The sequence below is a fragment of the Gopherus flavomarginatus genome, chromosome 1, assembly GCF_025201925.1.
Source record: "Gopherus flavomarginatus isolate rGopFla2 chromosome 1, rGopFla2.mat.asm, whole genome shotgun sequence".
Taxonomy (NCBI): Eukaryota; Metazoa; Chordata; order Testudines; family Testudinidae; genus Gopherus; species Gopherus flavomarginatus.
Genome location: NC_066617.1, coordinates 13,329,713 through 13,354,158, shown reverse-complemented (window position 1 = coordinate 13,354,158; position 24,446 = coordinate 13,329,713). Strand labels below are relative to the sequence as shown.

General features: G+C 42.1%; 1 protein-coding gene across 1 annotated transcript in view; it reads right to left on the bottom strand.

Annotated features, from left to right (window-relative positions):
* Positions 1-24,446, bottom strand: part of TAF3 (TATA-box binding protein associated factor 3) — a 142,261-nt gene that overhangs the window by 17,434 nt on the left and 100,381 nt on the right. Inside the window, exons 3-4 of the mRNA XM_050936867.1 lie at positions 14,891-16,695; positions 5,237-5,319 (exon numbers count right to left, since the gene is read on the bottom strand). Of these exons, the coding sequence (XP_050792824.1) occupies positions 5,237-5,319; positions 14,891-16,695 (1,888 nt within the window). The remainder of the gene's footprint in view (positions 1-5,236; positions 5,320-14,890; positions 16,696-24,446) is intronic.

Sequence of the window (24,446 nt, the reverse complement as noted above, 5' to 3'; positions counted from 1 at the left end):
TTATTTGGCTGTAAATATAAAATGAATTTATTGCAAATATCAGGAATTACAGCACATAATCAATTTGAAGTTCATGTCAGTTGCATCAGTAAATAGCATGCCAATGCATCATCAGTAGATTAGCATTCTTAGACACCATAGGTGTGAAATATGATTTTGTTTGGGAAAATAACTGGACAACGGACGAACAAGCCACCACACGATGATTCAACAAAACAGCTAATTACAGGAGATTTAAATTCAGGAAGGGTCCACACCAGCTTTCTCTACATGACAAATTTTAAATGCCTTCCTACACTGACTCAATTAGCGATCTTGTGCCTTGATAGCACTGCAGGAAAACAACAATAACAACAACTTTCCAACTTATCATTCAAATCATCACTAAAAAGGTGGTCATAAATATTTTAAAACCCAAGCAAACTAATAAGACCTAGGCCCATTAAGGATAAGATCTTTTACAGCAAATTAAATAAAACAATTTATTGAAGTCTGTACTCAAGATAAACTAGATTTACTAGCTGACCTTTTATTCATTTAAAGAACAAAATTAGCTCTAATTGCATTAGAATGGAATCCACTAAATTTCTTTTAATGTGGCATCCATGCAAGTATTGCTGCAATTGTTTACTACTAAGATGGAAATGTTTTGACTATAATCTACTTTCCACTTGTTTTATTGTGCAGTTAAAACACTTGCAAAAACCTAACGTATAGCAGCCTTTCCTACTGTTCTATTTATCCTTCAGTAATGGCTACATTTTAATTTGTACTACCCTGACATTATACCCCATACTTATTTAGGGTACTATGAAGACCTGTATTCTTGGGACTGACAACATATGCTTATGCAGGGCAAACATGAAATGCAGAGATCACTTTTATATCTAGGACCAGCCAATATTAGCATTCACAGAAATAGAAAGAATTAAAATTCACTGTCACAATTAACTCTGACTTGCACCTTGACTGTCAATCTCAGCAGAGACTAAGGACTGAATAGGTAGAGAGAATGAGATAACTTCTCACCCATACAGGTAAATCAGGATTAAGGCACATGAGTGAAAGCTTGCACAGCTACTGTTTTGCTGTACTTGCTCTGTGCATAGAGTTTCCATTCCAGCAGATGACTCAGCAGCCACGCCAAAAGCTGTCTTTACATCACAGCCTGGCCTCACCACCTCACCCTCAGTGGGGACGAATGTTGAGGTGTCTCTACTCGGGGCATGTCTACATGAACACTTACCGTGTGGCAAACTGAAGTGTAAATCTACAGTGAGCTCCAGCTAACCACCTGTATGGACACTGCTGTTGTGCATGTGCCTCAGCAGGGTCCACATGGACCGTTAGTGAGCAGCTCGCTGGAGTGCTGTAGATTTACACCCCAGCTTGCTGTGCAGTAAATGTTCGGGTAGACATGCCCTCAGTATGTGAGCCCCAGGAGAGGATTACGACGGGACTGGTCTTAGTGTACCATCTTCATGGGCCTATACCTTCTGCACCTTCTGTCTCTGAATGAACATAGCATCCAACTGCTTCTTGCTGGGAACAAACAGTACCAGTGTGCCAGGATTTGCACTGGCTGCCCATTGGACTCTAGACAGACTTTAAGGATGTTGGTTAAGGCTTAGAACTGCTCACCTGAGGGATCGCCTCTCTCCCTGTGACATACTGTCAAAGATGCGGTCAGCAAAGGTGCTGAAGAGGCATCCCCTTGTTATAAAAGAGGGGGTGGCTGGCCAGGTATTCTCTGTGGGGCCTCCAAGACGATGGAACATGCTCCTCCTTGTTCCACAATAGCCCACATTCGGAGACTTTCCAGGCATGCTGCAAAAGTCACTATTTGATGGTTGGGGTCGTTGGAGAAAGTGGAGAGTATTCTTCTGAGATGCTGAAAGGGATAGCTGGCTGGCTGGATGGCTAGCCAAGTACCTGTGGAATGTATTTCAATGCTGCTGAAGTTCAGTTTAATGGTGTTTACTATATGATTAACTACAATGAGGTGCACAGACCTTGAACAGGCATCATATTTTAAAAAAAATTCTAAAACAAAACAAAAAAAAGTCCAGTGGCATATTTCACAAGTCTTATTTCTTTATAGCCCTATCTCTTTCTGAAATTACACCCATTCAACATAGTATTTTATATAAAACTTCCTCAAACACACACCAACTGTTAACTGTTACAGAGCTAAACTGCATGTATATCTCAAAGAAAAACTGTAAAAACCAAGATAGCAAGTAAGCATTTAAAATAATTCAAGACCTTGTCTACTTATCACTCACCAGTTCCCCTTCTCAACCTGAAATAAGTCCCTTGCACATTGTGGCTCATGGTGTGCCCTTCTAGTTGCTGGAGAACATAGAGGTTGATGTGCCTCCTGCAGCCTTTGAGCTAACAGAGCAGAGCGTTTTAGCTCAGGCGGTAGAGACTTACAGCTTTAGATCCACAGATCCAATCTCTGCTACTAGGTGACTGAACATAGAACTAAAAACATGGTCTGAATTAAGACTAAATATTGTTCTTCAGGAGGAGGGAAGCGGTATTATTTGTATTGGAATAACTCCTAGAAGCCCCAGTCATGGACTGAGGCCTCACTGTGTTAAGATGCGGAAGAATACAGTATACAGGGGCAGCTGTATGTATTTTGCTGCCCCAAGCACGGCAGTCAGGCGGCTTTTGGCGGCGCGCCTGCGGCAGGTCCACTGGTAACGCAGATTTGGCGGTGGTTCTGCAGGCTGTCCGCCGGTCCTGCGCCTTCAGCATACCCACCGCCAAATTACCACTGAAACCGCGGACCTCCCACAGGCACGCCGCCGAAGCCTGGAGCCGCCCCTGACAGTATACAGAAGACAGTCCCATGCCCCAAAGAGTTTACACGTGTGCTGTGGAAGGGAGATTGTTGAAACTGAATAAGGATAACAGTGAGTGGAATGTAGATGGAGTGCTAATTTTTTTTTTTTTTTAACTTAAAATCTAATGTGGTTTACATTGATGGGACCAGCAGTCTATAGGAACCTTGACTAATCAAACTTAGTATATGTATGAAGAAATTTCCCAGGTTTTTAAATATCTGTGTACTGGCAATGATACTTACTCACAAGGTTAGCTATCAATACTAATACTGTACGCACTCCATATAGGGTTAGGAAGGAATGAAGGAATATTTCCCCACTCCCCGCCCCCCGGGCAGAGTTTGGCAGAGACCCTTGGGGCTTTTTGCCTTCCTGCGTAGCATGGGGAATGGGTCACTTGCAGTTTAAACTAGTATAAATGGTGAATTCTCTGTAACGTGAAGTCCTAATGATCTGAGGACTTCAGTAATCAAGCCTGAGGGTAGGGGTCTACTACAAGAGTGGGTGGGTGAGGTTCTGTAGCCTGCAATGTGCAGGAGGTCAGACTAGATGATCATGATGGTCCCTTCTGAACTTAAAGTCTGAGTCTAAAATCATCCTCCTTGTATCTATAAGGAAAGTGCATTGGTAGACTTTAAAAGGACATTGTGTCCAACTGTCTTCAGTTAAGTCATACTTAAGGGGACAGAGAATATTTTTGAAAACATAATGCCTGTCATAAAATATGACATGACACGTGAACTTTGGGTCAGATTCAAACATTATGAAGGGCAAAAAGGCAGAAAAGATTAGGGAACATTAAAAAGTAGAGGGGAAAATATACTACGTATAACTTTTTAGGTCCCATAGGAACTGAAATTACTTAACTCAAAAAAATTCCCACAGCAACTTCATAACAAATTAGCTCCCAGCTAACATAACCTCCACTCTTCCAGTGTTAGAATAAGCTTTTGTCTAGGCTTTTCTGATTGAGGGGGAAACACTATCAGGCTTAACTCAGTCTTTCAAGACTGCAACAGGTAAGCTTCCAAGTTAAAATAAATCTTTCAGGGCTGGAGCAAATCTTTCAAGTTGGGAAGGCCCCTACCTAAACAAGGCATCCAGACTGAAGGCCTCTGACTAACCCAAGCTTCCAGGATACATTGATTCTTTCAAACTATGGAAAATCTTTTTAGTTCCTTTCGTCCACCCCACTGAGTCAGCAATCATCTCCGAGATAGACCACTCCATCACAATGCCATTTTGTAAATGGATGGCAGGTAAGATGACACATTGAATGCTGTGTTCAGCACAAGATACCCCATCTCAAATCAGATGTGTCAGAAAAGGTCAAGTAAAGGACAAAGAAAATGACAAGTGGCATGGAAAGACTGGCATACAATAGTAATAATAATAATACAACTTAGCTCATACATCAAGAGAGATAAAAAAAGATTAGACTATTTAGTTTGGCTATGACACAAAGAAGAAGCAACATGTCAGAGGTACATAAAATAATGAGTGGCAGGGAGAAGATCTGTTGGGCGCTAATATTTACCATATCTTAATGTAAGAAACCTGTAACTAAAAGGCAACACATTTTGAAAACTGATTAAAGAAAATACTTTCACACAATACAAAGCCAACCCATGGAATTTGATGTCACTTGTTCCCCCCCTCCACACACTCTTTTCCCGCTTGTGCTCTACACCCACCTGTTACATCTTGTCCTTATTTAGATCATATGCGTTTTGGGGCAAGGATTGTCTTATTTATTTATGTTTGTACAACACCCAGCACAAAAGGACTATTAGGTCCTTTTGTATTACTGTACAAGTAGTAATAATTAGTGAGCTAATGAACAAAACCAGGATTTAAAAAGGATTAGGCACCTAGATGAATAACCACTACCAACAGTTTATACTAGCTAAGATAAAAACGTATAAAGGGATGTCAACCATCATGTTTCAATGCACAAAGCTGCTAACTGCCTGGGGCTTTGAAACTTCTCCCTGGGGTACGGTATGGATTATGAAGGTTTTCATTGGCTACTGTTGAAGATTGGACATTACTCTAAATTGACCAGTGATTTAAGACTATGTTCCTAGAAGAACATTAGTGGGGAATGCAGCAGGACAGATAATGGAGCAATTCAGAGGGCTTTCCTTGGAAATGCTGAGGTGTTTCGTTAAGAGATTAAGAAATAAATTGGGTGAAATTTCTTTAATGGCAAGTATTTTGATTTATACTTTGTAATATCGGGAGAAGGTTTCACAGATGCACACCTTTATCAGCCAATAATTTTTAAAGTTTCCTTTATGAAAACAGGATTTATTAAAAGTGGTAAGCAATGAATCTCTGACAAGCATGCACCCCTTTCCACTCAATTTCTTTGTACTTACATCTTGTCTTGGCCAGCACCCACTCTCAGCGTCAGCCTGGGAATAACCGGTGATGGAGCTGGAACAACAGGTTCCACTTTTATCTGTTCAAGGGAATACATTCAACAATGAATACACTGCTTCTCTAAACAGATTTAACACTTCTTTACTAATTACACTGGAGCTGAGTTAAATTGACAAAAGGAAGTTTAGATTATCACTCTTCCCCATATTACATGCCACAGCATGTAAGGACACTGTTTGTTGGGGGAGTCCTGCAATATCTCATCACAAATCAGTTATGGGCTGAAAAGTCAATTTGGAAGTTCATTGCGTTTGTAAATGTATGTGAAGTATGTTAATTACTGCTTTAATATTCTTGTAGAGTTATGAAAAGATTAAGTTGGTCTCAACACAATGAGGTTATCTCTGCATTGTGCTGCAGTATGGACTACAGAGGTGTGAACTGGAGAGCACACCAAAGTGTTGCAATCTAACTGGCTGTTGATGGTGTGAACTGAAAGGTACCTTGTTTGCATTAATGCTTGCAAACACACTGTGACCCCTTGCCGAATCAAAACTTTGAACATAGAAAAGGGAAAAAACCTAACTAAGACCCTTACCTGCGAACACTTAATTATATGGTTTCAACGGGATTACTGACATGTGCAAAGTTAAGCACATGCATAAGTGTTTGCAGCCTTGGGACCACAGTCAGGATGCTCTGCAATATTGTGAAGAATGAGTTACTAAGGACTAGTGTCTGTTATGCATCCTAAATTCCAAACCAATAGCAGTTTATGGTGCTCAGCGCCCAAGAGGATCAGCTTTTCAACTCAGTTTTTAGAGGGGGAGCTACAGCAACCCCTATATTTAGGCTGCCCAACACTTCCCACAATAAAATATTCTTGTGATTTTTTCTTGACGAGTTCTCACTTTAAATGCATGCTTACATCCATCACTGTTCAACAAAGCACTTTAACACAAGCTTAAGCACTGTGTTGATTTGGGGCCTTGGAATCCAAACGAGAAAAAACAGTTCACACAACAATTCACTGCACAATCAGCTGGACTGATTTAAAGAAAAAGCGCCACAATTCTTGAGGGAAGAAGCATGTTTTAAAAGAAGTGTTTTAAGGAGGAAAGAGGGGACTAACTGTCAACATGATAAGAGGGCAGGATGGAAAAAGGCAAAGGCCAGAGTAGGAGGACTTGGAAGGGCAATTAGGTGTAATAATCATATATTCCCATATATAGAGACGCAGAGATACATGACTGAGAAAGTTGGACTATATACAAAAAGCTGCAACTTCCACCAAAAAAAACCCCCAAAACCAAAACCAAAACCAACCCCAGCTAAAATCTGACTCTACATTTCGTTTTTTTAACACTGATAACTAAGCTATACCAAAGAGCTCTCCATGGACTAGCTTCAGACTAGATGATCCTTGCGGTCCCTTCTAAACGCTATGATTTTATGCTTCTACCTCAGACGTCTCTCCACTCCTTTATATACCACAAATCTCCTTTCTGCCATTCCTCACAAGTTGGTACAAGGCGTTTTCTTCTCTGCAGTTCCTGCTGTGTGGAATGGCCTTGTTCTCTCTCTCTCTCTCTCTCTCCCCCTTATGTCTCTCTTAATTGCATTCTATCTGTCTCTGTTAAATGCAATTTGGTCCAGTGAACAGGGAACTGGACTGGACTCAGGAGACTTGGGTACTGTTCCTAGCTCAGCCACAGATCTGCTGTGTGACACTGCATAAATCATTTCACGTCCCCCATGCCTATCATTTGTCTGTCTTGACTAGTTAGACTGTAGCTTGTCTGGGGCAGGGACTGTCTCTGTGTGTGCACAGCACTCAGCACAAGAGGGTTCAAATCTTGGTTGGGGTCTTTGGGTGCTACTATAACAAATAAATAAGGGCTAAATCATGGCCTGGATTCTGCGACAGCATGGTGGGGCGAACAGAGTCCCCTTACTCCTTTGTGCCAGCTACCAGTATCACAGGTAGCTGTGAGGGAGGGGAAGCAGGCTCCACAGAGCTCCACCTCCATACCACATAGATCTGTCAGTGTGCAGGATCCATACACAATGCAGGTTACTCCTAGGGTGACCAGATGTCCCGATTTTATAGGGACAGTCCTGATATTTGAGGCTTTTTCTTATATAGAAGCCTATTACCGCCACCCCCTGTACCAATTTTTCATACTTGCTGTCTGGTCACCCTAGTTACTCCTCCCTCGAGCAGTGGGGAAACTAAATCACAATCTCCCTCCTGAGTTACTCCAGGGGCAAAATAACAATGCTCCTGGCAGATCCAAAGTCTCAATCTAGTCCTGAATAATCATCATCATTCCCCCTCTTCCTCTTAGGTCTTGTGACTGAATGCCTTAATTTATTAAGCATGCCAAGGCTTCATGCTGCGACTTTTTTTGTGTCCTATATGCAATATATTGTGGACTGCTCTGCATTTATCTGTCAACCATTTTGGCATACAGTTGCAGGAAATACATCAACAAAATATATTTAAAAACATAAATCAAAACTAAGGTATGAAATCACACTTACTTAACAAAACCTGGTCATAACAAAACAGTACTCTAAATTAGAAATCAGAGGGGTAGCCGTGTTAGTCTGGATCTGTAAAAGCAGCAAAGAATCCTGTGGCACCTTATAGACTAACAGACGTTTTGGAGTATGAGCTTTCGTGGGTGAATACCCACTTCTTCAGATGCATGTGGTGGAAATTTCCAGGGGCGGTATATATATGCTAGCAAGCAAGCTAGAGATAACGAGGTCAGTTCAATCAGGGAGGATGAGGCCCTGTTCTAGCAGTTGAGGTGTGAAAACCAAGAGAGGAGAAACTGGTTCTGTAGTTGGCAAGTCATTCACAGTCTTTGTTCAATCCTGAGCTGATGGTGTCAAATTTGCAGATGAACTGAAGCTCAGCAGTTTCTCTTTGAAGTCTGGTCCTGGAGTTTTTTTGCTGCAGGATGGCCACCTTAAGGTCTGCAATAGCGTGGCCAGGGAGGTTGAAGTGCTCCCCTACAGGTTTTTGTATATTGCCATTCCTAATATCTGATTTGTGTCCATTTATCCTTTTCCGTAGAGACTGTCCAGTTTGGCCAATGTACATAGCAGAGGGGCATTGCTGGCATATGATGGCGTATATTACATTGGTGGATGTGCAGGTGAACGAACCAGTGATGGTGTGGCTGATCTGGTTAGGTCCTGTGATGGTGTCGCTGGTGTAGATATGTGGGCAGAGTTGGCATCGAGGTTTGTTGCATGGATTGGTTCCTGAGCTAGAGTTATTATGGTGCGGTGTGCAGTTACTGGTGAGAATATGTTTCAGGTTGGCAGGTTGTCTGTGGGCAAGGACTGGCCTGCCACCCAAGGCCTGTGAAAGTGTGGGATCATTGTCCAGGATGGGTTGTAGATCCTTGATGATGCATTGGAGGGGTTTTAGCTGGGGGCGGTATGTGATGGCCAGTGGAGTCCTGTTGGTTTCTTTCTTGGGTTTGTCTTGCAGTAGGAGGCTTCTGGGTACACGTCTGACTCTGTTGATCTGTTTCCTTATTTCCTCGTGCGGGTATTGTAGTTTTGAGAATGCTTGGTGGAGATTTTGTAGGTGTTGGTCTCTGTCTGAGGGGTTAGAGCAGATACGGTTGTACCTCAGTGCTTGGCTGTAGACAATGGATCGTGTGATGTATCCGGGATGGAAGCTGGAGGCATGAAGGTAGGCACAGCGGTCGGTAGGTTTTCGATATAGGGTGGCGTTAATGTGACCATCACTTATTTGCACCGTGTTGTCAAGAAAGTGGACCTCCCGTGTAGATTGGTCCAGGCTGAGGTTGATGGTGGGGTGGAAGCTGTTGAAATCGTGGTGGAATTTTTCCAGAGTCTCCTTCCCGTGGGTCCAGATGATGAAGATGTCATCAATGTAGCGTAGGTAGAGAAGGGGCGTGAGTGGACGAGAGCTGCGGAAGCGTTGTTCCAGGTCGACCATAAAGATATTGGCATATTGTGGGGCCATGCGGGTGCCCACAGCAGTGCCACTGATCTGGTGATATATATTGTCATCAAATTTGAAATAGTTGTGTGTAAATATAAAGGCACAGAGCTCAACAGCCAGTTGTGCTGTGGCATCGTCAGGGATAGTGTTCCTGACAGCTTGTATTCCATCCGTGTGTGGGATGTTTGTGTAGAGAGCCTCTACATCCATGGTGGCTAGGATGGTGTTTTCTGAGAGGTGACCAATGCATTGTAGTTTCCTCAGGAAATCAGTGGTGTCACGGAGATAGCTGGGAGTGCTGGTGGCATAGGGTCTGAGTAGAGAGTCCATATATCCAGACAGTCCTTCAGTGATATATGTCTGGATATATGGACTCTCTACTCAGACCCTATGCCACCAGCACTCCCAGCTATCTCCGTGACACCACTGATTTCCTGAGGAAACTACAATGCATTGGTCACCTCCCAGAAAACACCATCCTAACCACCATGGATGTAGAGGCTCTCTACACAAACATCCCACACACGGATGGAATACAAGCTGTCAGGAACACTATCCCTGACGATGCCACAGCACAACTGGCTGTTGAGCTCTGTGCCTTTATATTTACACACAACTATTTCAAATTTGATGACAATATATATCACCAGATCAGTGGCACTGCTGTGGGCACCCGCATGGCCCCACAATATGCCAATATCTTTATGGTCGACCTGGAACAACGCTTCCGCAGCTCTTGTCCACTCACGCCCCTTCTCTACCTACGCTACATTGATGACATCTTCATCATCTGGACCCATGGGAAGGAGACTCTGGAAAAATTCCACCACGATTTCAACAGCTTCCACCCCACCATCAACCTCAGCCTGGACCAATCTACACGGGAGGTCCACTTTCTTGACAACACGGTGCAAATAAGTGATGGTCACATTAACACCACCCTATATCGAAAACCTACCGACCGCTATGCCTACCTTCATGCCTCCAGCTTCCATCCCGGACACATCACACGATCCATTGTCTACAGCCAAGCACTGAGGTACAACCGCATCTGCTCTAACCCCTCAGACAGAGACCAACACCTACAAAATCTCCACCAAGCATTCTCAAAACTACAATACCCGCACGAGGAAATAAGGAAACAGATCAACAGAGTCAGACGTGTACCCAGAAGCCTCCTACTGCAAGACAAACCCAAGAAAGAAACCAACAGGACTCCACTGGCCATCACATACCGCCCCCAGCTAAAACCCCTCCAATGCATCATCAAGGATCTACAACCCATCCTGGACAATGATCCCACACTTTCACAGGCCTTGGGTGGCAGGCCAGTCCTTGCCCACAGACAACCTGCCAACCTGAAACATATTCTCACCAGTAACTGCACACCGCACCATAATAACTCTAGCTCAGGAACCAATCCATGCAACAAACCTCGATGCCAACTCTGCCCACATATCTACACCAGCGACACCATCACAGGACCTAATCAGATCAGCCACACCATCACTGGTTCGTTCACCTGCACATCCACCAATGTAATATACGCCATCATATGCCAGCAATGCCCCTCTGCTATGTACATTGGCCAAACTGGACAGTCTCTACGGAAAAGGATAAATGGACACAAATCAGACATTAGGAATGGCAATATACAAAAACCTGTAGGGGAGCACTTCATCCTCCCTGGCCACGCTATTGCAGACCTTAAGGTGGCCATCCTGCAGCAAAAAAACTCCAGGACCAGACTTCAAAGAGAAACTGCTGAGCTTCAGTTCATCTGCAAATTTGACACCATCAGCTCAGGATTGAACAAAGACTGTGAATGGCTTGCCAACTACAGAACCAGTTTCTCCTCTCTTGGTTTTCACACCTCAACTGCTAGAACAGGGCCTCATCCTCCCTGATTGAACTGACCTCGTTATCTCTAGCTTGCTTGCTAGCATATATATACCGCCCCTGGAAATTTCCACCACATGCATCTGAAGAAGTGGGTATTCACCCACGAAAGGTCATGCTCCAAAACGTCTGTTAGTCTATAAGGTGCCACAGGATTCTTTGCTGCTAAATTAGAAATGTTACTCACTGCCACATATTGTCTAGTGCTAACAGTGTTTTTCTAAACACACAAACATTCACTAACTTCTTTATTACATTATCTAACACATTTGACATTTAAAAAAAAAATCAAGTTTATAATCTGGAGAGACTTCCTAGGACCACCACTTATCTTTCAGGTTATTCTTATGTCTCTTAAATTGACACGTCATGGAATGTTAAGTGTCCAGGCAGTAACTTGATCATTTGCACTTATAGCACAACTGCTGGTTAAGTAAGCCATTGTGTGATCTAAAAGCTAAATTAAGGAAACGTGCTTTTAGGGGTTAAAATGAAAAAGCAGCATTCTGGAGTAATACTGGGAATTGGGGCCAGCAGAAGAGTATTTACAGTGGATTACTAAGCTTCCCAAATCACCAAAGAGGTAAAGTCCAGCAATATAAGACTCCTTTGTAGCTAACTAAAAATACATTGTCAGTGGATTTGTCCAGTTTTATGTATAAGCAATACTTCTTTCACCTGAACTAATACTAGTAGTCATATAAGCCCCTTATTGCCATGTGCTGCATTTTTTTTGCTAATCTTCAAGGATTTAGCTTCTTTGCCACATACCTCAGGGCACCAACTGATAAAGCTCTAACTCTCCATTTTTCCAGGACACCAGCAGTGCGGCCTTGCAAAAAATGAAAATCGCTCAAGAGATTTAAAGGGGAAATTTATTTTTAAAATCCTGACTTGCAGCAAAGAGGTGGATTTAAAAAAAGCTTATCTATCAAGAATCAATTTAAATTTTAATTCTATCTAGGAAGTCTTTCATGCATTCTAGCTTTAAAGTTTATCTTCTGACAGGGACTTTTTGCCAAGGTAATGGGCAGCTTTGTCAATTTAATATGACCAAGTTTTTATTACCGTTGAACTCCTTTCATTAAAATATATATTATATTTGAGACTATAACAAATCTTTAATAGTTCAGACTCCTTTGTGTATACATTCTATTGCTCTAAAGTAAATTAAGAACAGAAATAAACAGAAAACATAAAAAATAGTTATGCATTTATTAGACCATGTAATGTGTTAAGAATGGTCAAAATCTTTTTTGTCTGCGTTTGACTCATTAAAATCTTTGGGGGCAATAGGGCCAGAATGTCCCAGATTTACAGAGGAAGAGGTGTCATGCACACAGACTAAAGAATCCATGGAATGTATTCTGTGTATGTTGCAGTAGCCCAAAAGTCAGATAAATGAATATGGACAGGTAGAACAAAACCGTGACCATCATCAAGTACTCCATGACGCAGGGGACTGGACTAAATGACCTCTCGAGGTCCCTTCCTCTCCGATGATTCTAAAAGGGAAGTTAATTCTCCAGAATGTCTGGAGTCTAAACTGAGAAGCTATATTTGCCAATTTTTGCAAGATTTATTGCTCAAAAACTAGACAGAAGACAACAGACTATAATCTCTTGCAATAGAAGGGGGTGGACTCCCAAGATCAGGCATTTATGCTGACCGTGTATTTGCTGCAAAGCTGGGCACATTTAAAGCTAGTCAGTGTAGACAAGGAGAAGAGCAAAATTGTGTGTGTGTATACATATATATATATATATATATAGAAAATCAAGAGTAGGCTGTAACCTGATCTACATCAATTAGCAAAACTAAGGTGGGTAGAAAGTGGCTTTAATGGGGCAGTGCCCTGCATTTCTATGATTCTATAGACTTTCCTAAGTCATTAGGAGGTGTGGGTGCTCAGCCCTTTGAAAATCAGGCTCTAGTGACTAAAATAAAGCACTCAAAATGAGGCTACTTTTGAACATTTAGGCCATAATGACTATGTTTTGAAAAAAATATATTACTGTGCTTGATCAATGGGGAAAACAAGTTTGGTGTCTTGCTAAGAGAGAAACTTGTGGCCACACTGTACAATTGGGATGATCAGTAGGAAGGAACCTGAGGCTTATTTAGAAATATTTTTTGCCTTCAGAAGAACAACTAGAGCTTGGATAGGTAAGTAATGACTAAATCCATAATTCAAGCTATCACTGCTTATCATTATATCTTATATCTACCAATTTTTCCAGCAAGCTGTGGAATTTTACTAACTCCAAAAAACAAAAACTGAATTTAGAGCGCATGAGAACGCTGTTGGATTGATAGTCCTACAACCAGAAGTCTATTCATCTGTAGAACAAATGTGCAGCAATGACTATATAAGTTTCAAAAGGAATAGGAGTATTAGTGGCACCTTAGAGACTAGCAAATTCATTGTAGCATTGTCATAAACACATTGTTAAGGGTTAATGTCTCTTCTACCTGTAAAGTGTTACAAGCAGGGAACTGGATACCTGACCAGAAGACCAATCAGAAGACAAGATACTTTTAAATTTGGGTGGAGGGAAGCTTTTGTGTGTGTTCTTTGTCCGTTGTGTCTTCTTCTCTTGGAGGGTCTGAGAGAGACCAGACATTACTACAGGCTCTCTTAAGTTTCTTTCCAAATAGTAAGTAAAAACAGGCGGTTTAGGCTTTTTGATTGTTTTACTCTATTTGCAATTGTGGATCTGGTTGGTTAACATTATATGTGTAGTTGCTGGGAATATTTTGATTTGTATTGGTACTGGAGGAAAGTCTCTTTCTGGTGTCTGTAAGCTATAGGACCCTGTAACAGTTACATCTTGAAGTTACAGAGATAATTCTTTACTTTTTCCTTTCTTTTATTAAAAGATTTCTTTTTAGAGAACCTGATTGATTTTTTTTCTTGTTTCCCTTGTTTTATTCCAGGGGATTGGGATAACTCACCAAGATGGGTGGGGGAGACGGGAGGGGGGAGAGATAGAATGTCTCTCTCTTTTCCTTGAATCTGTTTGCCTCTTTGTGGAAGGGAAGGGAGATGCTTCTCTGTATGGTGATTTAAGAGGTTGGATCAGTATCTCTCAGGATAGCCCAGGGAGGGAAATTCTGGGAGGGGGAAAGGTGGGGGAATGGTTTATTTCTCCTTGTTTTAAGAACCCAAGGGATCTGGGTTCTTGGGGTCCCCAGGGAAGGCTGGGGAGGTCAGAGTGCCCCAAACCACTATATTTTTGGGTGGTGGCAGTGCTATCAGATCTAAGCTGGTAATTAAGCTTAGAGGATTCAGGTGCTAGTATCTCATTTTCTGAACTCTAAGGTTCAGATCTGAGAGGGAATGCTATGACACATAAGCTTCCTTACACAGTGCTGTAAATCTGTCTAAACTCTGACCCTAGAGGAGTCACCTTTATCAGTGAAGGCCAGTTAGTCAATGTTGGAACCCTGGTAGCTCAGGTGGGTCAGATGTAAATTGATCTCAGACAATCCCAAATTTCAGTTTTGCAAAACTGAATTCAACAAACATTCAGCAAATCTAAAACTAAAGAGGATCTGTCTGGTACTGTTGGACAAACCCAGAAATTTACATCACACCCTGTTTTAACTTAGGTGTCTTGTCATAAAATAAAGCCAGGTCATCTAGTAGCATTTTTCCATTAAATTTTCCTAGAAAGCGAAATTTTGTGATGAGAAAGTGTGGGAGCAAATGTAAACAATTTCTTACGTGTAACATGTTAATACCATCTAAACAGCTTACTTTGTCATGTTTGTGTTTTTCTTTTTCTTTGTCTTTCTTTTCTTTCTCCTTTCTCTCCTTTTCCTTCTCCTTCTTTTCCTTTTCTTTGTCCTTCTCTCTTTCCTTTTTTTTCTTCTTCTCTTTTTTGTCTTTCTTCTTCTCTTTAGGTTTCTCTTTGTCCTCAAACAGTTTTTCAGGAAGCATTGTGGACAAGGAAGTCAACATGGTAGGAAGTCTCATGGCGGTAGGGGTGCTAAACAAAGGCAAAGGCATTTCTTTGGGGGGCAACAGAAGAGGTGCTGAGGGACCCTTTATCTTATCTTCCTTACCTTTATCTTTAATTTTCTCTTTGTCTTTCTTATCTTTATCTTTCTTGCCTTTTTCTTTATCTTTCTTCTTATCCTTATGCTTCTCTCTCTCTTTTTTGGTATTGCCATCTTTCAACTTCATTTTTGTATCAACATCATCAAAGTCCTTCATTTTGAACTTATAGGGATCGAGGTCATCATCTTTGAGTAGGTCTTTCCATTGAAACTTTGCTTCCTTGGTTCCTATGTCTTTATCCTTCTCCTTGTTTTTATCCTTATCTTTGCTTTTGTCTTTATTTTTCTCTTTGTCTTTTTGTTTTTCTTTCTTTTTCATTTTTGTCTTCAGCTCTTTTTTCAGCTTCTTTTTCGCTTCTACTGATGATGCCAGCTTGGTTTTCTCCTCATAGACTTTGAGTAGAGGTTCCGGTGTTGGTGGTGAAGCAGAAGGAGAGGAGAAATAAGGAAAGTTTGGAGGCGGATTAGAAGGTGACCCCATCTTTGCTTTTCGAATGACCTCATCAATTGAGTCATCCATTGTCCATGAAATGTCTGAGCTTGAAGTCCCACCCGAGGGAGGCATTGGGGTGGCTCCTACCTTATTTAGGCTGTTAGCAGAAACAGAAGCTTTAGGAGTTGGAGTTTCTGAAACAGAAAGTCTTTTAGGGCTGGTAAAAATTTCCCCCTCTGATTCTGAACCAGACGAAAACTCAAACGGATCAGGTTCTCGTTCTGCACATGCACGGGCAATCACAGCATCAATTGAATCATCAATAGTCTTGTCCATCACTGCCACTTTCTTAGATGGATTTTCACAATTTTGTTTCCCAGGCTCAGGTGGTGTTTGCCCTTGTTTTACTTGGATGTTCTCTTTTCCCATCTTTTCACTTAATGCAGCCAAAGGGGTTCTACTTAGGGTTTCGGGCTTGACTGCCACTTGGGAAACATGAGCGGGAACCTTTGGACTTTTCGGACTTTTGGGACTTTTGGCACGACTTGGTGATTTTTTCTCTTTGGATCCAGTTTTTGGTGAACGTATGGGACTTCCAATAACTACTGGTGCTGGAGGAGCTTTAGGCAATTTAGTCTTCTGTCCTGGAGAACCACTTTTGGCCTTTGTTTTAGGTGCAAATGGTTTTGATTCTAATGTTTTAGGAGCTGGCGTTTGTGATTTTGCAATGGGAGCCAACATCGGTGGTTCTGGTGAAGTAGGGACTAAATCTGTACTATCTTGAACATGAACTGGAGAAAGCATTGGTGGCACCTTTTGAGTGTTTATTGAACTGAGAGGTTCACGTGGCTCCAATGCTCCATCAATGATGTCCCCTTTAGTGATAGCTAGTTTTGGTCGTTTCATAGCAGGCATTTCCTCAGCTTCAGGACTTTCTAAGGGTCTCTTGCTCAAGAAGTTTTCATCATTAACTGCCTCATCCTCTTCCATCTCTCCTTCCTCTTCCAAGGGAACCTGCATGGCTTCTGCTGATGTACCTCCATCAGTGGGTACCTGTTCCTCTTCCTCCTCTGTTATAAGAAATAAAAAAAAAAGTTACTGGAATACTTTAAAAATATGTTATACAGGAACAATAAATTATTGGAAATTAATAAGCATCAAGACAGCATTCAAACTTTATTTGGCTCAATATTATCATCATCTGCTACCTGTTCAGTGACCTACATGAAGCGAGTGGAGCAATTACATTTAGTGACTGGCAGACGTCTGTCTGCAATACAAAATCCATCTTCACAACTGACGCTAACTGGAACCCTTGTTGGAAGTCTAAAACCAAGGATCAAATGGGCTTGAAGGTATGTCTCACCCATAAAGACCGACCCTCCAGAACAGGTTTGAGGCACATTGACAGGGCACTAAAGGGAATTTCTCCTGCTGCTGTAGTTTGCTTCACCTGTTCTATGACTAGGACTTGGTCAATTTGTCAGGACTTTGGACATTTCATGAGTGCTAAAAGCTCACCCAAAAATATAGTGAAATGACACGGGCCATTTAATATGAATGATATTGCATCCAAACATTTTGTATACCATAAGAGGAAAGTTCTCAATCACATAGTAGTCTCTCTCACTCTCTCGGAATCTCACTGTAACCCATTCAAGTTGCTTGGGTTACAAACACACACAAGCACCTGGCTGATTCATTTAAAAAAAAACGTGGAGGGGAATAGTAACAAGGTTTTCTATTATAATAAAATAAATCATAAAGTGTACATCTAATTAAATAAAATGCGGTACATTTTAAATGTATACCTTATTTGTACGCCCACAGACTTCTGAGTGTCAGTTAAATAATAAGAGTAACATATGATTTTCTTTCATACTTTCAGAGAAACTATTTGTACACTTCTTGTTCATCATGAATACAGCTCTCAACATGAGACCTTTTGTCCACTTAAACATACTTTCTCCATGTTTTTCTTGCAACACCATAGCCTAATGGTTAAAACAGAGGACTAAGCTCTACCCATACTGTTTATTGTTCTTCCAGTAAGGGTTTGTGTATATGGGGAAATGTTACCAGCATAACTATACTGATATGATTATACATTTACAATTATACCAGTATAACACGCCAGGTGGACACTCTTAAATAAGTACATTTTCCCCATGTACACAAGCACTAAGTCACTTAATCTCCATGCCTCAGTTTACGCACCTGCAAAAATGGCACAACATTTACCTTTTCTCACAGGGGTGTGGTGAGGTTTATATTATATTTGGAAGGTATTTTAGAACTCTTGGATGAAGGACACAGTACAATAAGGTGACCAGATAGAAAGTGTAAAAAATCGGGACAGGAGGGAAGGGGGGGTAATAAGTGTCTATATAAGAAAAAGTCCCCAAAATCGGGACTGTCTCTATAAAATCGGAACATCTAGTCACCCGACAGTACAAATTGTTTGTTGTGAGCAAGCTGTCTTTTTAATAAATATTTAAAAACTGAAGTAAAATGAGGAAATTGTTTAAAGCCATTTAATAAGATGCTCTTAAAAAAAATCTTTTGGAAGAGTTTATTTTCAGGTTTTCTGAGCTGATGTTTCTCTACTGTAATGTGTCAATATCCTGATTTAGGAGAGTTAAGTCAAGAGTCCTGGGCTGAAGCTTGAATCTTGCCAGCATCACAAATTAAGTAAAATAAGCTGGCAATTCTGGCTTTTGCCAGGGCCCAGAGGATTTACAGCAGCCAGCCCAGAGTGGAAACTTTGCTCGAGTATAAAGCCTTCCATGAAAAACAGAAAGTGTTAGGAGTTAGGTTTGCTTGGCTGGGCATTCACATCCTATTTTTAAAATATTAGAAGGGAAAAGTGACAGATCACTGTTGACTGAGTCTGCACCGGCTACAAATAGATCTAACTGATGGTTTATGTTTCAGGATCATCAAATCAGTTTCAATCTCGGTCTGCCTTGCTGTATGAATAAGTTCTGCCCTTATGTTCCAAACTGGCATGAGATGAAGGAGGAATAAATATTAGATCGTTATACAGCATTGATGGCAACCACGCTGTGGGGTGCTGTGTCTATTTCCTCCCAACCCTATTATGCATGGGTCCCCATCAGCAGTTTATTTTTGTTTTAAATACCCTAAGTAAAAAGAAAACAAGATGAAGTTCAACAGCACCATTGCACTTTAAAGTCAAAACTATCTACTTATCAAGGTTACAAGAGTGAAAACACAACACAGCCAAATCCAAAATGATATGATATGAGAGGAAAGGAATGTTATCATTCTCCTTTTAGGGTGGACATAAAATGTTTTATATGGATAAAATGAGGCATGTGGAGGTATATTTTGAATTAATTAAAAAGAAGAAAAAAAGCTGCAGTAACCAACATTGCTCATAGTCTGAAAAGGGTTTTGAAAGATATTTACATTTACTAGGAAAACCAAACATTCCCGTGCCAAAGATTTCCACTCGGTGTCCCAATTAAACGGTTGATATAGCATGCCCTAACAGAGAATAGTGGAATATTTTACACTGACAGAACTTCTTTCATCCCAGGCACCTCTCACATTATATCCATACAGCACCATGGAATACAACAGCTTCTGGAATTAAAGGGAATAGCCATGCTGCACAGGGTTCTGCATAACAGTTTAGGGAATGGAGGCAGGAATTTTGTACAATGAGCAAACCCCTACTCCTACAAGACACATTAAGTCCACATGCAGCCAAAGGAGCTTCCGTTTTTGAAATCCTGTCTGGAAAGCCAATAAATGGAACTCAGATGGAGATGAAGGTCTGAGACAACCTACCCATCTTAGGGTCTTCTTTAGCATACATCAGAGCAGTACCTAAGCATTTCCAACCTTCTACATATTGAATTTGAATCCTTCAGTCCATCACATCAGATATCTGGGATCTAGCTCCAGCTTTCTATGTGACCTTGTGTGACTCACTTAACCCCTTGGCACTTTTGTTGCCTTATCTGTAAAATAGGGTGATGATATTTTATCGCCACTGGGGTTTGAGTGACATCTCAATAAAAGAGGTTTGGGAAGTGCAGACTATTAAAGCTCAGTCTGCAAAAGCAAGACTAGAACTGAGAGCCTCTTGGCTCCTAGACTCATGCACATTGTTGTAAACCACAAAGCCAACTTGGTAACAGAGTAACCCACCAGCCTTTTTATAAGAACTTTTATAAGATTCCCCTGGAAAATTGTACAGGCAAGTTCACAGTCCCCTGAATTGTTCTGGAGGTTCATAAGCATTTAACTAATAACTCGGGCGGTTGGGAATTTTTCTGACAAAAGGTTTCTCATTGGAAAATACTGGTTTGTTGGTATCAGAGGGGTAGCCGTGCTAGTCTGGATCTGTAAAAGCAGCAAAGAGTCCTATGGCACCTTATAGACTAACAGACGTTTTGGAGCATGAGCTTTCGTGGGTGAATACCCACTTCGTCAGATGCATGTAGTGGAAATTTCCAGGGGCAGGTATATATATGTGCAGGCAAGCTAGAGATAATGAGGTAGTTCAATCAGGGAGGATGAGGCCCTGTTCTAGCAGTTGAGGTGTGAAAACCAAGGGAGGAGAAACTGGTTTTGTAATTGGCAAGCCATTCACAGTCTGGTTTGTTGGAACAATCTTTTTGTGGAAATGGCCAGTTTCAACACAACTTTTCAGGAAGGTTTCTCAGATACAATGTGGAATTTCTGGTTAGAACCAAACAGAGAGAGAATGATCCCCACCCCGGAACAGCCAGTAGCCAAATGTTTATGGCCATTGCCGGGGGATGTGAGAGTTCAAGATTCAAGTCCTTGCTCTGCTTGATTTGGAGTACATGTTTGAACCTGGGTCTCCCACATCAATGCCTTAACTACTGAGCTATTGGCTTTCTGGGATGGGTCAGTCTCTTTTCGTGAACATTTTAAAAAAGCTCTCATTTTTGTTCCACCATGGAATAAAAACTTATGTCAAAACCTCAAATTTTCTTTTGTAAAATGGAAGTGTGGTTTTCCAGCCAGCCCTACTATTGACACACACAGTGATCTTTGGATATGCTCAGGTGGCAATTTGGAAACACCCATATTTCAAAGAAAATGAAACTCAAATTTCACTTGGAACAAAGCCATCTAATGATCCTCTGTGAGGGCTATTTTCCTGCCAGTTGGCAACTTTCAGACCTGAGCCATTTTACTGTAGGCTGGTTGGAAAATAAGCTATGATTTTTTTTAATAGAGAAAGTCTGATCTCTCAACTCTCCTCTCACTCAAAAACTACTGGACCATTTTCCTTCAAACAAATTCACAATGGGGCAAAGACCAAAGTATGGAAAAATGTCACCCTGAAAAGGTAATTTGCTTGACAATATTATGAGTATTTGAAAATGTGGAGGGATGGATTATAACGCAACTATTTTTCACCCTTCGCTATATCAGTCACTACCAGGCACATTCAGTGTGCAATCCTTTGTAAACTGAACTGCTTTTAACTCTCTTTCACTGTGATCTCCCCCTATCTCCAACCACCTTATGAACAGTACTACTCCTGAGTCACCATCTACAGGTCAAATGGATATCACCTCAGCCATCTGCCCTAATAACTCTCTGCTGCACTGAAAGGAGACTAGAGCTGTTTGGGAGGTTTTTCAAGATTACAGATATTTTTGTAAGTCAAGGGAGTGCTGAATCAATATTAGTACACACATTACTAAGGCTATATTGAGAAATTGTTTATTATACTAGCTGTTCACATCTATAGTATCTTGGGCCTGGTCTACACTACACGTTTAAACCGATTTTAGCAGCGTTAAACTGATTTCATGCTGCACTCGTCCACACTACGAGGCTCTTTACATTGATATAAAGGGTTCTTTAAATCGGTTTCTGTACTCCTCCCTGACGAGAGGAGTAGAGCTAAAATCGGTATTACCATATCGGATTAGGGTTAGTGTGGCCGCAAATTGAGGTATTGGCCTCCGGGCGGTATCCCACAGTGCACCACTGTGACCGCTCTGGACAGCAATCTGAAATCGGATGCAGTGGCCAGGTAAACAGAAAAAGCCCCGCGAAATTTTGATTTTCATTTCCTGTTTGCCCAGCGTGGAGCTCTGATCAGCACGGGTGGCAATGCAGTCCCAAATCCAAAAAGAGCTCCAGCATGGACCGTACGGGAGATACTGGATCTGATTGCTGTATGGGGAGACAAATCTGTTCTATCAAAGCTCCGTTACAGAAGACGAAATGCCAAAGCGTTTGAAAAAAAAATCTACAGGCTACACAGTGCTGCGTGACAAGCATAATGGGAAGCCAGAGACTCAAATGGACGCTCATGGATGGGGGGGGGGTACTGAGGACTCCAGCTATCCCACAGTCCCGAGCAGTCTCCGAAAAGTGTTTGCATTCTTGGCTGAGCTCCCAATGCCTGTAGGTTCAAACACATTGTCCGGCGTGGTTCAGGGAATAGCTCGCCAATTTACTCCCCCCCCCCAAAGTGAAAGAAAAGGGAAAGAAATCGTTTCTTGACTTCTTTCAATGTCATCCTATGTCTACTGAATGCTGCTGGTAGACGTGATGCTGCAGCAGTGAAGAGCAGTGTCCACTCCTGTCCCCTGCCCAGTGGCAGACGGTGCAGTAGGACTGGTAGCTGTCCTTCTTATCAACCCGTGAGTGCTCCTGGCTGGCTTCAGGTGAGGCTGGCCGGGGGCGCCTGGGTGAAAATAGGAATCATTCTCGGTCATTCCTAGTAGATGGTACAGAACGGCTGGTAACCGTCCTCATCATAGCAACTAGGGGCTGAGCTCCATCAGCCCCCTCCCTTTTCTGTGTAAAGAAAAGATTCTGTCCTGCCTGGACTGTCATAGCACTGGGAGGCTTCCTCCCCCTCATTTTATCTCACTAACAAGTCACTGTTTCTTATTCCTGCATTCTTTATAACTTCATGACACAAATAGAGGGGCCACTGCCACAGTAGCCCAGGAAGGTTGGGGGAGGAAGAAAGCAACGGGTGGGCTTGTTGCAGTAGCACCCCCCGTGAATGGCATGTAGCTCATCATTTCTGCGGGATCTGGCACAGAGCAGCTGTGCTCTCTGATACACTGGTTCTCTAGTACACTTGCCCCATATTCTAGGCAGGACTGACTATTTTTAGAAACCATAAAGGAGGGATTGACTCGGGGAGTCATTCCCAGTTTTGCCTTTGCGCCCCCAGCCAATCTCAGCCGGGGCACCCATGATAGCAGCAGACAGCAGAGGAGGACAGATAACTGTCATCTCATTGCCAATTTACAGTGGCAGCAGACGGTACAGAACGACTGATAATCGTCTCTGCTATCATGCAAAAGCAAATGAATGCTGCTGTGTAGCGCTGGAGTATCGCCTCTGTCCGCGGCATCCAGTACACATACGGTGACTGTAAAAAAAAAAAAAAAAAAGAAAAGAAAAGCTGAATGGGCTCCATGGTTGCTGTGCTATTGCGTCTGCCAGGGCAATCCAGGCAAAAAGGGCGTGAAATGATTGTCTGCCGTTGCTTTCAAGGAGGAAGGAATGAGTGACGACATTTACCCAGAACCACCCGCGACAATGATTTTTGCCCCATCAGCCACTGGGCTCTCAACCCAGAATTCTAAGGGGCGGGGGAGACTGCAGGAATTATGGGATAGCTACGGAATAGCTACTCACAGTGCAACGCTCCGGAAATCGACGCTAGCCTCAGACCATGGACGCACACAGCCGAATTAATATGCTTAGTGTGGCCGCGTGCACTCGACTTTATACAATCCGTTTTATAAAACCAGTTTATGTAAAATTGGAATAATCCCGTAGTGCAGACGTACCCTTGGTTTAAATGTCGCTTAGTACTCTCAGTCTGACTGTGAATGTGGATTTCTCCACTACCCAAGTCAAACAATCAGACAGCAGTCAGCCCACCACTCTTGTGAAGTCTACTATTAGGACAGCAATTCTGAATGTACTGTATTAGAAGATGAGGGAAGCTTGTGCACTGCCTGATCCTACCTAATGTGGTCAGTCTCTCACATTCATGAAAGGTAAGGATGGATTATCTTTAGTTTAAGGAACATGGAAGCCAGGGGATCTGAGCTCTATTTTGGCTCTGCCACAAAACTGCTCTCTGACCTTGGGCAGGTCACCATCTCTATGTACCTTGGTTTCCCCATCTGTAAAATAAGGATAATTTCACCTACTTCCCAGTCATGTTGTAAGGCTCAGCTTAAACGTAATTATCTGAGATCCTTGGATAGAAGGTACTACAGAAGTGTCAGTAGAAGCAGTAAGAATGTGTCAACATTTTTACATGGTGGTCTCATTTACTGAATGTTGGAATTTTTTATTTAAGTTGAACAGTTTTAAATCAACAAAAAGATGAAAGCTGCTGAACCTTATCTAACAAAAGCATTTAAAGAGGCACAACGTTTTTTCCTTTGTGCACCATGTTTCTGTACAGCAACATGGACTATTAGGATATGTCTACAGAGCAGCTGGGGGGAATGCTTCCCAGCATGGGTAGACAGACATGCATTGGCTCAGCTCAAGTGAAAAGAGCAGCATGGCTGGTGGCTTGGGGTAGCTGCCCACGTACAAACCCCTCTGGCAGCTAGCTTGTGCTGCTGCAGCCATACTGGTATTTTTAGCACTTAGCCTGAGCAGAACTAGCATGCGTCTGTTTCCCTCTCAACTGCTGTGTTGACCTACTCTTAAAGGCCAAGTGGTTATAGAATACATAACTTGGTAATTTGGCTGTGGGTCGATAGTAGGACAGCAGCTCTCAGCACTTCTATGATGAGTTTCCAAGATCGCGGTG